Source organism: Arvicanthis niloticus, chromosome 19 (assembly GCF_011762505.2).
Source record: "Arvicanthis niloticus isolate mArvNil1 chromosome 19, mArvNil1.pat.X, whole genome shotgun sequence".
Taxonomy (NCBI): domain Eukaryota; kingdom Metazoa; phylum Chordata; class Mammalia; order Rodentia; family Muridae; genus Arvicanthis; species Arvicanthis niloticus.
In genome coordinates this window covers 14,128,223-14,143,815 of record NC_047676.1, presented here as the reverse complement: position 1 = coordinate 14,143,815, position 15,593 = coordinate 14,128,223, and the positions used below count along the sequence as shown (strand labels likewise).

Sequence of the window (15,593 nt, the reverse complement as noted above, 5' to 3'; positions counted from 1 at the left end):
GAAGCACAATGAGGAAATCCACTCAACACCTTATCTCCAATATGAAATTCCTTATATTATTTTTTTCGTTTATAATGCTAGAATGAAGCATTCATGTCTCTTTTGTCAATTATATGAAATTCTAAATTCATTAATAAGACAAACATTGTATTATTATAAGATATAGAATTGGTTCATTGACAAAGTCAAAAACGGTCCTAAGTGATAATTCAACATTAAGGTTCCGGGTTGTTCCTGACCAACAGTCCTGTGACCTGGACAGTCAGGGTAACTTTATTTTCCCTCCAAAATCTTTTCTAGTACCTGAAATTTGAACACTGAGAGTTATTTTCACTTAAAGTTTCTGTCTCCCTTTAAAGGGCAAGTGTGATCGGAAGAGAAAAGATGTCACAGTACATAAGTGATTCGTGTCTCAGCTAATACGTTTAAAATGCTTAGTGTACAGTAATGTTCAAGGTACTGCGGATAAGAAGATTACAAGTGTTCCCGGACCCAGGGTACTCCCAGTGCATGGGTAAGGAACATCAATGTTGATATTAAGGAGTTTTGTGTGAGCGAAATAGAGCACTGGAGTGGTTGCCCTTTAGTTCCAGTTCAGGACATGACAAACACGGTCCAAGGACAGAAAGAATGAGTAGGCAGTTCCAGACACTCTGATGTGTGGAAGATGACGTTCAGTGATGAGTAACAGGAAGGAAAAGCGCTCCAGGGGGTCATGTCCAGGGCATAGTGAGGAGAGTGGGCTGGGTTGACACGTCTTAGCACAGCTAGAGGTGGGGAGAACCAGAACTGTCCACGTTCTTTACAATGTTCTGCATATTGTTCTCTAGATCAATTATGTTGCTTGGTTCTGATGAACTAAGTCATTATTACTCCTGTGTTCCAGATAAAGATGATAAATTCAAAAGAGGTCCGGTGCCTTCCTCTAGGTCATTGGGCGGTAAAGCATTGGAGCCAAGTTTCAAACCAGAACCTGCGTAGCATCCTCTGAGTGTATGCACAGAGACAGTGAAGATGAAGAAGCCAAAAGACCTAGGAAATATAAAATAGACCTCTCTCTCTCTCTCTCTCTCTCTCTCTCTCTCTCTCTCTCTGTGTGTGTGTGTGTGTGTGTGTGTGTGTGTGTGTGTGTGTATAGTTTGAAAGCCAGCTTGCTGTGTCCACAAAGACAACGCAGAGGCTATTTTTGAGAAAATGAGGGAGCCCTTCCTTTCTTCTAGTTAAGATAGATCAATCCCTGCAGAAGACAAATTCGCCACCCTTCCCGGAAGTGCGGTAAGACCCCTCTACTACCCACTTAACCACCTTCTACTAATGTCTTGTAAATCAAATGCTTGGTCATTAGGTCCAGGGCTCACAGTCCTCTATGAGACTGCCAGAGTCGCATCTCCATGGCCTTCATCATTTCTCAGCACCTATGTCAAAATCATCATGAACAACGTCTCGCTTCGCCACCACTGAGCACGTAACTTTTGTATTTTCTCACCCTAGGCTCAGCACTTCTCTTCTCTTACTGCCAGCATGCTGCCATTCTGTCCAGCAAAATGCTGTCTCATCACAACCAACTCAGTTTTACCCTTGGCCTCCTCACACTGACTAACTCAAGTTTAATTACAAACATTTGCTGGGTGATGGTTTAAATTCTGTACCCACTACCATTGATTTATTAATTCCTGCAAATAAGACCTCCCTGAGCTATCCACCAAGATATAACATTAAACGAAATGGCAAAAGGTTCCGCTGTATAGAACTTAGAGACACCGTTTAAGGAAAGGGTACCATTATAGCTTGTGATTTCTCTAAGGAGAAAATAGAAGCAAATGTGGAGGTCAAATTACATATGTAAGAAAGCTCTTGGCTGGTAGGTGACAGTCTAAAGAAGATGGTCAGAAATAATGGCCTTGTTTGCAAGGAGTGAGTTCGTGGAGGAAGTAGGGTTGTGGAAAACTCCAGACAGATGACTAGCAAGAATGAAGCTCTAAAGACAGCCCAGTGCCTGCAGAGTGCACGTCAGAGCACAGCTAGAAGCCACAGGCACTGGTGAGCAAAGCAAAGGTATGAAGATAGCATCAGAGATGACGTCAGACAATAGAGGAAGAGGTGAAAAGGCATCTCATTGAGAACCTGAGGAAAGACCATCCTGCTGGCTGAGACCTGGACATTCACACAAGATCTCCCTCATTAGAGCTCTTGTTCTCGTTAGTGCTTTTTTCTTATCTTACTGTCTTGAAGGTTTTAAAATACATCCCTATCAGCATATGAGTACCTGGAAGCCATTGGTCCCTCTCACAGGCCTAGTCTACTAAAGATCTTAGTTCTTCCTCTGAGAAATGCAGAATGAGTTGAAGGTTTGAAGCACTCTCTCTCTCTCTCTCTCTCTCTCTGTGTGTGTGTGTGTGTGTGTGTGTGTGTGTGTAAGAGAGAGAAAACATGACTGTGTATGTGTGGAGTGTTGAACATCACATTCTACTTTAACAATTTCAAAAATGGCTGTTTCGTAGAAAATTTTAGCTAACGGGGCATACGGAAGCTGAGAAGTTGTGAGAAAGTACTTGCTGTAATCTGAGCAAGAGAAAAGCTCTAGACAGCTGCGAGACGTCTAGTGGTCATGTAGTCCTAATGGTCATGTAGATGACAATTCTCTTTGTCACGTAGATAACAGTCTCTGTTGTCACGTAGATGACAGTCCCAGACACTTGGGCTATGAAGCATGAAGAAAGATAAATCAAGGATAGAGTGGATAATTTCCATTGCTTATCTGCAGGATGACATCCTCCATGGTAAGCCTCAAGAAACTGAAGGGGAAAATGTGGGGCAATTAGAAGTTTAGACATCTTTTTAAAAAAGATTTATTTATTTATTATGTATACAATGGTCTGTACTGCATGTATACTTGCATGCCAGAAGAAGGCATCAGAACCCATTAAAGATGATTGTGAATTACCGTGTGGTTGCTAGGAGTTGAACTCAGGACCTCTGAAGAGCAGTCAGTGCTCTCAACCTCTGAGCCATCTCCCCAGCCCAGCCTTTAGACATCTTAACCTTTAAGATCCACGTGGAGGATTTGAGGTGAGTTCCATCTTGAACTCCAGCAGAGAGGGTTCTGCACTCCATGGCTATGCTCTCAGGTCTTAGGAACTGAAGTGGTAGAATGGCTACCAGTTACCAGCAGACTGCAGTTACACTTCAGGTTTGCTTGCTTGGTTGGTTGTTGGTTGGTTTGGTTTGGTGGGAAGAGGGCAGTGAAGGAGTGAAGCAACAGAGAACACGTCAGGAGAGCTAGTACATGAAAATGTCACATATAGAGAAAGGGTCAACAGCAAGAAATGAGATTTCCCTTTGAGGAGAATCTGTTTCTTAAAATTAGCTTAATAGAAATAAAGAGAATTATCCTAGCCCCCATTGTTCACATATTCCAGAAGCAAGTGCCGGTGATGGTGATGCCCGCCTTTAGGGGGGTGTTTAGACATTGCAGTAAGAAGCACAATCTTCTATCCTCACCACAAGGACTCCAGGTAGGTTCATCCTCCAGTTCTTAGGCAAACATGAAGCTCAGAGAAGTTAAACCTGTCTCCTGGCCACAAAGGTATAAGTAGTAAGCAAAGAATTCCAGTGACACCCCCACCCCATGCCATGCAAAGGCAACTTGTTATTCTCTGGGTTATGTCTCAAATATCTCAGTAACATGTTTAGAACATTCTCGGAAAAGCCATCTTGGATTTTCATATCTCCTGAAACAATACTTTCTCTATACTGTGCTTGTTTTTAAATTCCCCACAAAGTTTGTTTGTTCTCTTAGGTAGCATACATCTCAATTCCATGATCTTTTTCACTTTATTTTCAAGAAAATATTAGGTACTATCTTTCCATTAAAAAGTAAGGGACTAGGACAAAGCTTCCTGTGCACTTCTGAATGCTTTGTTACATTTACTTATGTATTTACTTAATATTGTGCTTGTATGTGAGAGCGCACAGCAAGATGGAGAACAGCTTACAGGAGGTGGGACTCTGCTTTCACTGTGTGGGTCCCAGGGTTCAAACTGAGGCCATCGGGCTTGCCAGCAAGTCCCTTTGCTCACTAAGCCATCTTGCCAGCCCTGGTCTCAACTCTTTAAAGGAACCAAAGCTTCCTGTAGAATAGCTTCCAAAATCTTAGGAGGTTTGTTCCAGGATCGCCAGGGATGCCAAAATACAAAGATACTCAAGTCCCTTATATAATGTGCCTAATATTGATCTACAACCAATGTGCATCTGCTTGTGTATGCCCCATCTTTTCTAGACTACTTGTCAAATCTAATGCGTATAAATAGTTGCCACTGTGCAGGATGTAGGTACTAGAGAAAAGGAAAGGGTCTGTGAGTATTGAGTACAGATAGAATTTTTTAAAAAATATTTTTGGTCCCTGGATGGTTGAATGTGCAGATACAGAGCCCATGAATATGGAGGGCTGACTATGTGCCATGAACCAGGCCTTATGTAGGGATGACTATGTGCCATGAACCAGGCCTTACTAAAAATATTCCTAGCAATTTTGTTTCTATATTTTCCATTTTCTGATGATGTGAACCTCAGAGATATTAAATGATTCTCTTAACATCTTAAACAGATACACAGAGCTCAGATTGATTCTGAATCTTGTGAATATCATTCTATATATCCCTGAACCCCAGATAAGGGTTTTTCATCCAGCTTTGACCTCACTCCTTGCCTTCCACAAGAACTGCAGAATCAGGGCTACAGTTTGGAAACTAGATGGATTTCTTCATTTTAATATGTCGGAGATGGCCTGGAATTCGCTCTGTAGAGCCGCTTGCCTGGCACTTGGAGATCGTACCTCCTAAATTTTGGGATTAGAAATGTAAGCCTCTAAGCCCAGCCAGACAAAGATTCCTTTTATAAGCAAATGGAATGGCATTTAAGAACCACTTCTCCTCCTTCTGGAAACAGCTTGTGGTAGAACCTTCTAGAATCTATTTGAAAAGCATTCCTGTGTGGGGACCATTTTGAATTGCCTTACATTCTGAACAATCCTCTATTAATCTGCCCATTATTCTTATAGATGGACTCAGGTAGGAGAAGGAGGATGGACAAAGCAGTTTAGTGCCGAGGAAGATCCAGGACAAATAAAGTATAAAGGCTCCACAAAGCCAGAGGAACGGCTCACTTGAATCATATTTAAGATGACACATCTGGGGCTGGAGACAGGGATCTCTGGTGAAAAGCACTCTCCACTTTTGCAGATAACCTACGTTCAATTCCCCAAACCCACATGACCGCTCACAACTCCAGATCCCAGATATTCGACACCTCTTCTGGCTGCCATGGGTACACACATAAATGCAGGCAAAAGAACCATGCACCTAAAATAAAAATAAATAAATGTGTAAAGAATGATACCTTCAAGGTGTTTGTACTTTTTTATCACCCTAATCCAATGTAAGCATATAGCCCTGTGGCGGAGAAGCAGGGAGTAAATGGGACGTGATTAACCAACAAAAAGTAAGACCTTTGACAAAAGGTAGAGAAAACAGTAAGCAACAGTAAAAAAGACTAATTTGCTATACTGAAGTCCTGACTAGCCTCAGAAATGTAAGCGACTCTCCTTATATGTATTCTAATATATTCTAGTAGTTCATCTTCTTACTGGTATATCTTGGATCCCGTGTGTGTGTGTGTGTGTGTGTGTGTGTGTGTGTGTGTGTGTGTGTGTGTGTTTATTTTCAAAAGCTAGAATTTGCTCTGAATGCCAAGGCAATTTCAGCTTCTGAAAGAGAAGGCAGCTAAATAGATAGCAAGTAAAATACAGTCTCTATTATTCTTAGCTTTAAAAAAAAAACCATTTTTTTAAATACCCTCTGGGGAATTTGCATACTAGTCAGACTTCAGTGCTGAAGTGGGTGGTTCCGGCTGAGAGCAGGCTCTATTCTTGGATGTCTGAGCCTGAGCAGGACAGAGATTGCTCAGCACTGCCATGGAACCTTAGAGTCTTTTCTTTTAATGGGGTTCACCTGTCAAGTCAAATTTCCCAAACCTGTGCAAAAAGCCCTTGTAATGAGGCATGCCATCCTTTTCTTGGCAAAACTCAAAACCAGGCTGTCTCTGTCAGTGAAATACTGAAGCACAGTCTTTTCCTTCCATTAACAGGATTGCTTTCTCTTCAGATGGAAGGCTCAGGAATTTCTCTCTTCCCTTTTTCACCTCCGACTCCCACCCCCACTTCTTTTGTTAGCAAAAGTGTGTCACAAGTCAACACACTTTCCTCAAGGCAAAACAGGTGCTTTCTTTTTCTTCTTCTTCTTTGAGCAACACTGTCATTATGTAGCTGGATTTCAGGTTATGTGACTCTTAGCTACACTAAGTCAAGGCTTTATCATGCCATTACCAGGCAGGAGTCTTTGGTGCCTAGTCAAACACTGTCTATTTGAACAGACTCAATAGCTTAAAAGGCAAAAAGCCGGTGAGGTGGCCAATGCAGAGCCTTTCTTTCTAGTGTTTGGACTTCAGGATTTTAGACTTTTTGTTTATCAAGATAGCTACATCATTTTAGAAGTCAAACAAATATACAAATAAATTGTCTTAGTTGTTTCTATATACGGGGAAGCTTGTAAACTAAAAATCTCTCATTTAATTATTATCTGAAATTGATTAGTGATTAATAGAATATACTTTTTATTTTTAATGTGAAGGCCCCCATTTTCTTGAGAAAGCCTTAGTTCTTTAAACCTTGGAAGATGCCGCCAAAGCTGAGTGAATAAAAAAGGAAGACTGAGTGTTCACCTAAATGATTCCAAATCTGGCAGGTTAATCTGTCCCTCACCTCCTGGCCTTTTAACACACTGACCTGAAGGAAGAAAAAAAAAAAAAGTTAGATAATGTCAGTTGATTTATATGTAGCATTAAAAGTGAATTTCCTGAGTCCAGAGGAGAAAACTCAGGGGAATTATAAAATTATTTTGAAACAGCAAAAAAAAAAAAAAAAAAAAAAAAGAAGAAGAAGAAGAAGAAGAAATAAATGTGATGTTTGCATGTGAAAAACAATATGGAAGTGGGTCTGGGGGGAGACACAAAGGTGCATTCTGTTGTGCTGTGTGTTCACAAACACCATGGCGTGCAGATTGTTTCCAACCCCCACTGTTTCCCTGTGATTTTCCCTCTAGGAATCTCCTTGAGTGCAGATGTGCACAGAAGCATGCGGCTCCACGGTGGAAAATGCTCTTAATAGCGTAAACACTGAATGAGGAGGAATGTACTAACCCAGTCAGTCCCCGGCCTCTGAGGTTTCATATCCCACTGAAAATGTTGTCATTAAGAAGTCAGAAAGCATATAATCTCATGATGAAGAATGGCTTATTTCAAAACTAATGACATATGTGTTTCCCTTTCTACTTCTCCATTAGCTGCGGTGGGGGGGGGGGGGGGTTTGAAAGAACGACACCGTTGTTAAAGAGCCATCCCAAAGCTAAATACTTGAAATAGCAACTGCTTGGCAGAAAAGGGGGGGGGGGGGAGATACTGCCAGTTCAAATGATACTAACCATAGCTCTTTTTGCAAAGCTCCTGTTTGATTGGAAATGGTGGCACATGCCTTTAGTCCCAGCAGTTGGGAGGCAAAGACAGGTAGATCTCTGTGAGTTTGAAAGCAGCCTGGTCTATAGGATGAGTTCCAGGCCAACCAGGACTGTATAAGACTGTGTCAAAAACAAACAAACAAACAAACAAACAAACAAACCTTCCTGGTATGAATCCCAAAACTACTTATGGTGCCACCATGATATATATTTAAGATTGTCCCCTGAGAATGCAGTTTTCAATATTGTGCAAATTAGTTAAAATAGATATCAAATAAACTACACCTGCAATGTTACTGGCAAAAGGCCGGACTGAATACAAATGGTGGTGATAGATCTCACCAATTCTAAAACAATGCCAAAATTAAAAGCTTGGTAAGAAAAGAACATACACAGGCTGGAATGAGGCCCCCAGGACCTATGTGGATGTGAAGCTCACTCTCCATGTAGCCACTCCCCTACCCCCTACTCCCCATCCCCCAAACCCCCAAACCCTCCAATCCCCTCTGACCAACAACTGGAGAGGAGGCTACCCCTAAAGCTGTAGCCTGGCTGTGGTATCCGTTCCCCAACAGGACTGCCTTGTCTGGCCTCAGTGGGAGAGGATGTGCCTATTCTGGCAGAAATTTGATGCACCAGAATGGGGGGGGGGGGTGATACTCAGAGGGTCCCACCCTCTCAGAGGAAAGGAGAAGGGAAGGGAGAATGGGGGAGGGGGAGGACAGTGTTTGAAATGGAAGTAAAATAAAAATAAAAAAAATAAATTGGTAAGTTTTCTAAATAAATATTTTTCTCCAATAAATGAAATAATTGGAGTTTGCTGTATGTCAAACTCTGGTATCTAGAAAGGGACAATATAAAACTGATTCTCTATTCAAGCCAAGTGGGTGGTGAACTTTAGTTGTTAGGTTGCCTGTCTTGAGTTCCAGGATGCCATAGTGTTTTCCTCAATGAAAATTAAAGTTCCAGGGTGCTCGATGAAAGCAGATTTTGGGAATCAATCCGTAACCTGGGCCTCGGTAGCCAGAGAATGTCTAGATCGTGTCGGGTAGTTGAGAATCATGTTCTTCCTGCTCTCCCAGCCTGGGTCTCGACCCCAATAAGCAGAAGGAGCCCCATGAAGAACGGAGGGTGCTCTTGATGTTCTTCCAAGTGCCCTCTTCCTTGATGGCTGGAAGTTACCTAAGGGTGACCCCCTCGAGGCCTGAGGTCACACTGGACCATCCCAGGATGCATGGCACAGGCTAGCTCTTGTGGACCTGCATCTATTTCCAACATTCAGAGGTAGCATCAGCTACAAGGTAAGACCTCCAAAGAGGAAGGACAAACCTAGAACCTTGGAAACATTCATTTCGATCCCTATTCATGTCCCCCTTTGCAAGATACAAGCCAGCACCCAACAAATGTGAGCCCTAGGGCCATTGAAACATTCAGATGTGCCCATCTTACGGACAGATAGGACTGGCTTAACATAGCCTATGTGCTGCTGGGCCTTCACTTCAGGTCAGTTTTAAGAAAGGAATGACATAGGTTAATCCCAATTTAATGTGACTATCCAACACTGTTCCCTTCCTGGCTGAGACAATTATTTCCACATTCTAGGTTTTCTGCTGACTATAAATAACAGTTTCAAACTACGTTGTTCATCCTTTTATAGGATGATGAAATTAAAAGTCATATACTTCAATCATGTTGAAATGATGACCTTCTGTGTGGTGGGGACCACGTCTCTTTATTTGCTCCAATACATAACAGTTAGGAAACGAATGACTAGATGTAGTTCAGATTTTAATTATGCCGCATCCTTCAACACATAAACTGAAGTGTGTCACCTTACTTCACTTCTCCCATGCGACGACTGTGGATGGCAAACGTTATCCTGAGGGCCCCTGCTGATTCTTCTCACCCCAAATCCTGTGAATATTTTCATTAAAATGGTAGGAAGAGAAAGTAAGTCTATTAAATATTACTTACACCAAAGCGTGTTTTACTGCAATAAACGAATGGAATGGCATTTAATCTTCATAACTACTTCACAGTAGTTGATAAATTTAACCTATTTTTCAAAAATAAGTCTTCTTCACTGTAAAGGTAATTCGTAATTTTATACATGCCTTCCAGTTTGTTGACTCTGTCACCTCCGTAATACTCAAACCCTGCCCCCACATGGTTTTATCTATTTGAGGACAACTGGGCATGCGCTGCATATTCTCTGTTGGTTTTCTTACCTAATACAGTTGGCTGGTGGTTAATTCTTTAAATATTCATGTGTGCTGTGCTGTCAAGCATTAAGAGTTCAGATTCATTTTATTATTTAAAAAAAAAAAAAGAGCCCCAAAGAGCTAGATGTGATCGTGGGCGTGGCCTGAGCTCGGAAAGTACATTAACTTCCAACTCTGCCATTTCTGCTTTTCCAGATGTGGTACTGATTCCAGATACCCAGAAAACATCTTGAGGAGTTCTCTATCCTTTGTGAAGCGCACAGGAATGTAGCTAGGCTGACTCAGTTCCACAGGAGCATGCGCATTTCACCGCCTTCATAAAATCTACCGGAAACTAAGTGACGCTCTAGAAGATGAACCTGTTATTTCTGGGCATTTCTCTGATTCAGGTCTGTGAAATCTTTGCTGTGGCTAGGTCTCTCTCTCTCTCTCTCTCTCTCTCTCTCTCTCTCTCTCTCTCTCTCTCTCTCTCTCTCTCTGAACCTGTTATTTCTGGGCATTTCTCTGATTCAGGTCTGTGAAATCTTTGCTGTGGCTAGGTCTCTCTCTCTCTCTCTCTCTCTCTCTCTCTCTCTCTCTCTCTCTCTCTCTCTCTCTCTCTCTCTCTCTCCTTTCTTTCTTTCTTTTTTTTTTCTATTTAAGTGGTTTCCAGTATTGGATTGGAAAACACCCAAGAACACCCAAGTTACTCTCTCAGAGACTCAAGAGACAATCTCTTCCTTTCTTACACTCAAGAACTGATGTACATACTGAGCCTGTACAAAAGCCACCTGTCTCCAGCCTCTTTCCCATGTGTGGCATAGGAGGACCCTGAGCACACAGACGGCCACTATTTCAGTAATGGGGTCTTCAAGGGCTGACGGCTTAGCACATCTGCCTGCGGTATACATTGCTACCAGGCATGTGCACAAACCTCTATCATCTATCAGCTATCAAAGGGATCTTGTCTTAGAGATCCCAAGTTTATGTTCCCTTGAAGCCAAAGCAAGAGAGGTCTGGGTACGGTGGAAGCCACTAGCAGCTTTCTCCTGGCTATTATCCCGTCACCTACTTATGGCTTTCTTGTCCCTTGCCTTTCTCTGCTTCCAATTCTCCTGCAGGCAGGGCAGGCATAGATGCTGGCCCATGCTTCACAATTTATACACATAGGATGCTTCTAAAAAATTATAATAGTCTTCCCAGTCTTCAACACACAGCTCTTGGTTGTCACTTAATATTTTATTCAAAATATTCACTCTTTTAAAGCATTAATAATCACACCCAACCCATGGTTGGGTATGAATCGTTAGACGTTTTTCCTGTTCATCTTAGGGGATAATGTACATGGATTCCACTGTTTAGGGTGTTTTGTTTATAAGGATACTAGTTAAGTGCACTTAAGGATCCTACATCTTACCTTCATTCAACTGTACTTAGGAAGAACACCTACATTACCAAAAAGAAGGGGAAAAGAAAGCCAAGAAACGTTACTACTTTTTAATTGTTTAACTTTATTACTGTTGCACCATTTATACAATTACATATAATTTCAATGCATCCATTGTACATTTTTTTTATTTTTTTTATTTTTTTTTCCATTTTCCAATGGGTGGTGTGTTGGTGTCTGAGACACAGATGGAAGAAAACTGGCGCTGCAGTGAACGCAGACTTTTTTTTTTTTTTTCATTTCCACTGACCAATAAACAGAACTACAGGTGCACCCAACCACGGACATGCATTAACTCGTCATGAGAAATCTAGGTAGGCTAAGTATGATGAGAGAATGTTTGTCACTCCCAAAAATATCTGGAGAGGAAGAATGGAGGGTTGGCATTGAGATACATGTGGACAAGCTAAGTGGGCTTCGTCTGAAAGTTGGCATTCATCCACAAACATTAAAAAAAAAAATACCAAAAAAAAAATAAGAAAAGGCTGTAAATTAAAAAGGAAACACAGAAAATACTGCTTTCATAAAGATCTGATTGCCTTGGCACTTGGCCCAGTGGGCAGAATCAAACGCCTCCCTCCCCAGCTGCATCGCAGGAGAGATGCTGGGGTTTTTAAGGATGGAGCCTAGGGGACAGCGGTTCAGGTACAGATGATGTACTTTCAGACAATGATCTCTAAAATCCAGGACTGACTGGTCAAGTTGACTGAAGGTATATTAGATATTTCCCCACAAAAATACTATTTGGATTCTCCCCGCCCCCTCCCTCCCCTGATGGGACACATCCTCTTATTTTTTTTTCTTTTTCTTTTCTTCTTCTTCTTTTTGTTTTAATCCCTTGGGCAATACATATCCTCACTTCCAATTTGAAACAAGTTAGTATTAGGATAGAGAGACAGAGAGAGGACAGAGTGAGAGACAGAGAGAGCGTGAGACAGGTCGTTTGCGAGTGGCGTCGGTTCTGGCTAGGCTGTCCCGGTTACTCTTTGACGGCCACGCTCTGCTCGGAGCTGGCGGCGGGTGCCTCGGCCTGGGGCTCGGCGGCGGGCGCGGCGGGCGCGGGGGCCTTGGCCGCGGAACTGGGCGCCTCGGAGGCCGCGGGCGTCTCCTTGGACGAGGGCGCGGGCTCCGCGCTGCTAGGTTTAGAGTCTGAAGCCGCCGGGGCCGCGTCGCTTTTCGCCTCGGGGCCGGCGGCGGGAGCCTCAGTCTTTTTGGCCTCGCCCTCCTCCTGGGGCGCGCCGTCGGCCGCGCCCGTGCTCTCGGTGCCCGCTTCGCCGGCCTTGGGGGCCTCGCCGCCCGCAGCGGGCCCGGGCGCGGCCGCCTCCTGCTCGGGCGCCGGCGCGGGCTCGGGCTGCTCCTCCGCGGCGCCCTCGCTCTTCTCGGGCTCGGCCTTGGGCGCCTCCTCCTTGGCCGCCGCCTTGTCGGCCTCCTTCTCCTCCGCCTTGGCCTCGCCGTCCGCCGCGTCCTTGGGCTTCTCCTCCGCGCCCTCCTTGACCTCGGTGGCGTCGGCGGCCGCCTGGGGTTCGCTCTCCTTCGGGGTCCCCTCCTCCTCGGTGCCCGCGCCTTCAGCCTTCTTGTCTTTGTCCTTGGCCTTCTCGTCGTTCACATTGTAGCCCTTCTTCTTCTTGCTCAGCTTGCCTCCCATCTTGGAGTTCTGCAAGGAAGCACAAGGGGAGACAAAGGGGAGTTAGGGTCACAGTAGGCAAACTGGCGGATGGCTTCCTGCAGAGCGAGGAGGGCCGTCAAGGACCTCGGGCAACTGCACAGCGGGGAGCAGCCTGGACGTCACCGGCTTTCTACCCTAATTAGAAATAACACTTCAAAACAAAGAACAAAGTAAAGCCCCAGCTGCGAAGCCTGCAGGCCAGCAAGTGAAGGGACAGAGTAATGGTGATCAATGACCCTGGCCTCAGCTGCCAATAGGGAGGACAGGTGGCATGGTATTGGTTTCTTATCTGTCTACTTATATTTATCTCGAGCATCCAGGCTTGAACACCGCAGCACAAAATGGCACGGACAGCCATTTTAGAACTATGATATCTCTGGTTTTTAAAAAAACAACAACAAAACCCCGTTAATTTACAAATAAATAGCTTTCTGGAGGAACTGCACAGCATAACGCACAAATCTCTCATCCATTCTTTCCGGAAGCATGCTTTCTGGAAGCACCAGTGAGAAATCTACTGTCACGTTGCTGCCTTCAGAAAATTTAATTGTTTTCTATGAATACAAGATGGCAGAACTTTTAAAGGGTAACATCCACTGCCCCTCTAGCGCCCCACAAGAGGAGTCGGTGAGATGCACTGTGCGGAGGTGAGACGGTGGGGAGGTGGGGGGCGAGGGGGTGTACAGGACTGAGTGGAAACTCCTGGTGAGCTCGCTGGGCTCCTGCTCACTCTTGCAGGGCCCTGAGTGAGTTCTCTTCACCCAGCTATTCCACCTCCCCTCACTCTCATCCATTCAGATCAGAAAGAGAGAGAGAGAGCGCGCGCGCGCGCGCTTTTTCTTCACTACACTTCTTGTAACCATGATTCATGATAGTGAAATAACCCACACTGTTTGAAAGTCAGGTGTGGGAAAGAGTACTATTCTTCAGTTAAAATTCCCCTCATCATTCTATGCTAATTCCCTGTCTGGGTTACCTTTAAGAGTTGGAGGAGATAGAAAAAAAAAAAAAAAAAAAAAAAAAAGAAAAGAAACAAACACAAAGATGACTAAAATACTCTTCCTAGTTTCAAGAAAGGTCTTTATTATGTCATCCAAAGATTGCTGTCACATTTCTTAAATGGGGAAGTAGAAATGGCTTGGAATCCTAACCAACTTCAAACAACTGGTCCTATTTTCGGTAGGACCAAATATATGTGATGAAACCACCATTAAAAAACATTTTTACCACGAAGCAATACATGAAAACATAGATTTGACTAATAAGTTAAACTGTCATTTATAAAACCTTTATCAAACTATACACCATCAGTGGCTGATATCACCCGCAACTTGCAGCTCCTATACCCCACGTGACGTTTGATGCATTGGGTTGAATCTGGAAAATAGAAAACCTGACAGATCTACCTTTAGATCCTTCTCCCAACTATAACAGAAACCCATACACCAACCTAGAAATTACAGCTTATGAAGCAAAGAGTAAATGTAGTCTCACTGTGAACAAAGAACGGAATGCTGGCTTCTGACACCCACGGTATGAAATCCTATATAGCAATCCCCAGAGGTTTAAAGTCCTGTTGGTTTACAAACCTAAAATCTAAGTTACTAAAATTGGTTTTCTGAAGCACAATAAAAGCCACATTCTATTCTTTGTTTTAAGCCTGGCTGTGATTCTTTTCTTGGTAGAAACCGAACAGACAGAAATCAAGTTGTAAGTAAGAGGATGTATCTCAATAAGGTCAGCTGATTTACCTGAGTGATTTACACCAGTGTTCTAGGAGGAGGGTTATGAAATACAATCAAGTACCAGGAAAGCAGGTGTCTGGTTATTTCCCATGAGAGTAAGAGTGAACCCCTACCCAGCACCCAGATGGGGTAAATTACAGTTACAAGTTAAAAATCTAAGGTGTTGGGAACAGTTCTAATCTAATGATTTAGATAATCTAACGATTTATCTAAATTATTTAACCTTCTCCAGAGCATTGTACAATGGTGTTGCCAGTAGCTGCCTCCTTTTACTCAGAAGAAAACTAACTAGCTGAGTTCATGCCTTGTCCAATACATCAAAGGTCAGAGCCCAAAAGAATGTGATAGTACAAGAATCTCCACCTAGCAGATGGAAGGGGAATTCTACCCACTAAGAAGTTGATCCTGCAATGTAGCTCCAAGTTCAGGAATGTTACCTCCCTGGATTCTGAGGCAGGACCTCCCAGAATCGCTTGGAGCTCAGCACCTAGAGAGGATGTAGGCCACAGAAGAAACTTTGTTGCTACTCTCCTCTTTCTATTTGCTAGTGAAGAGCTTTTTATCGGATCCTTAAGAAATGAGAGCCAGCAAGGAGTTGAATGAGTCCTCCCCTTTCTATAACCTCTGTTTTCGAAGGAAATTATTTAATATAGAAAGCTGGAACGCTGAGTTCCAACTTAAGACACAGGGCTAACCCAATGCCTGCAGTTCTGCCACTGGGAAGGCAGAGACTGGGAGTACCTGGAGCAAGATAGCTAGACTGGCCTTACCAACCAGAGAACCTTCCTGGAAGAATACAGTAGAGAGTAACCCAGGAAGACTCTGGACATTTACCTTGGGCCACCATACAAATGAGCAAACATTTGTGCACACATATTTGCAAACACGCCGTACATGTATACACATGAGAAAGGTGGGGTGAGGGAAGAAACAGGTATCTCTAGCCAAGAAGTCATCTATCTTGGA

The 15,593-nt window shown here is 43.4% G+C and overlaps 1 protein-coding gene across 4 annotated transcripts in view; it reads right to left on the bottom strand.

The window, feature by feature from the left end:
- Positions 1-11,260: 11,260 nt before the first annotated feature.
- Positions 11,261-15,593, bottom strand: part of Basp1 (brain abundant membrane attached signal protein 1) — a 51,155-nt gene continuing 46,822 nt past the window's right edge. For all 4 annotated transcript variants that reach the window (XM_034523654.2, XM_034523655.1, XM_034523653.2 and 1 more), the window contains one exon: positions 11,261-12,870. In XM_034523654.2, coding sequence (XP_034379545.1) covers positions 12,196-12,861 — 666 coding nt within the window. In that variant the 5' untranslated portion in view covers positions 12,862-12,870 and the 3' untranslated portion in view covers positions 11,261-12,195. The remainder of the gene's footprint in view (positions 12,871-15,593) is intronic.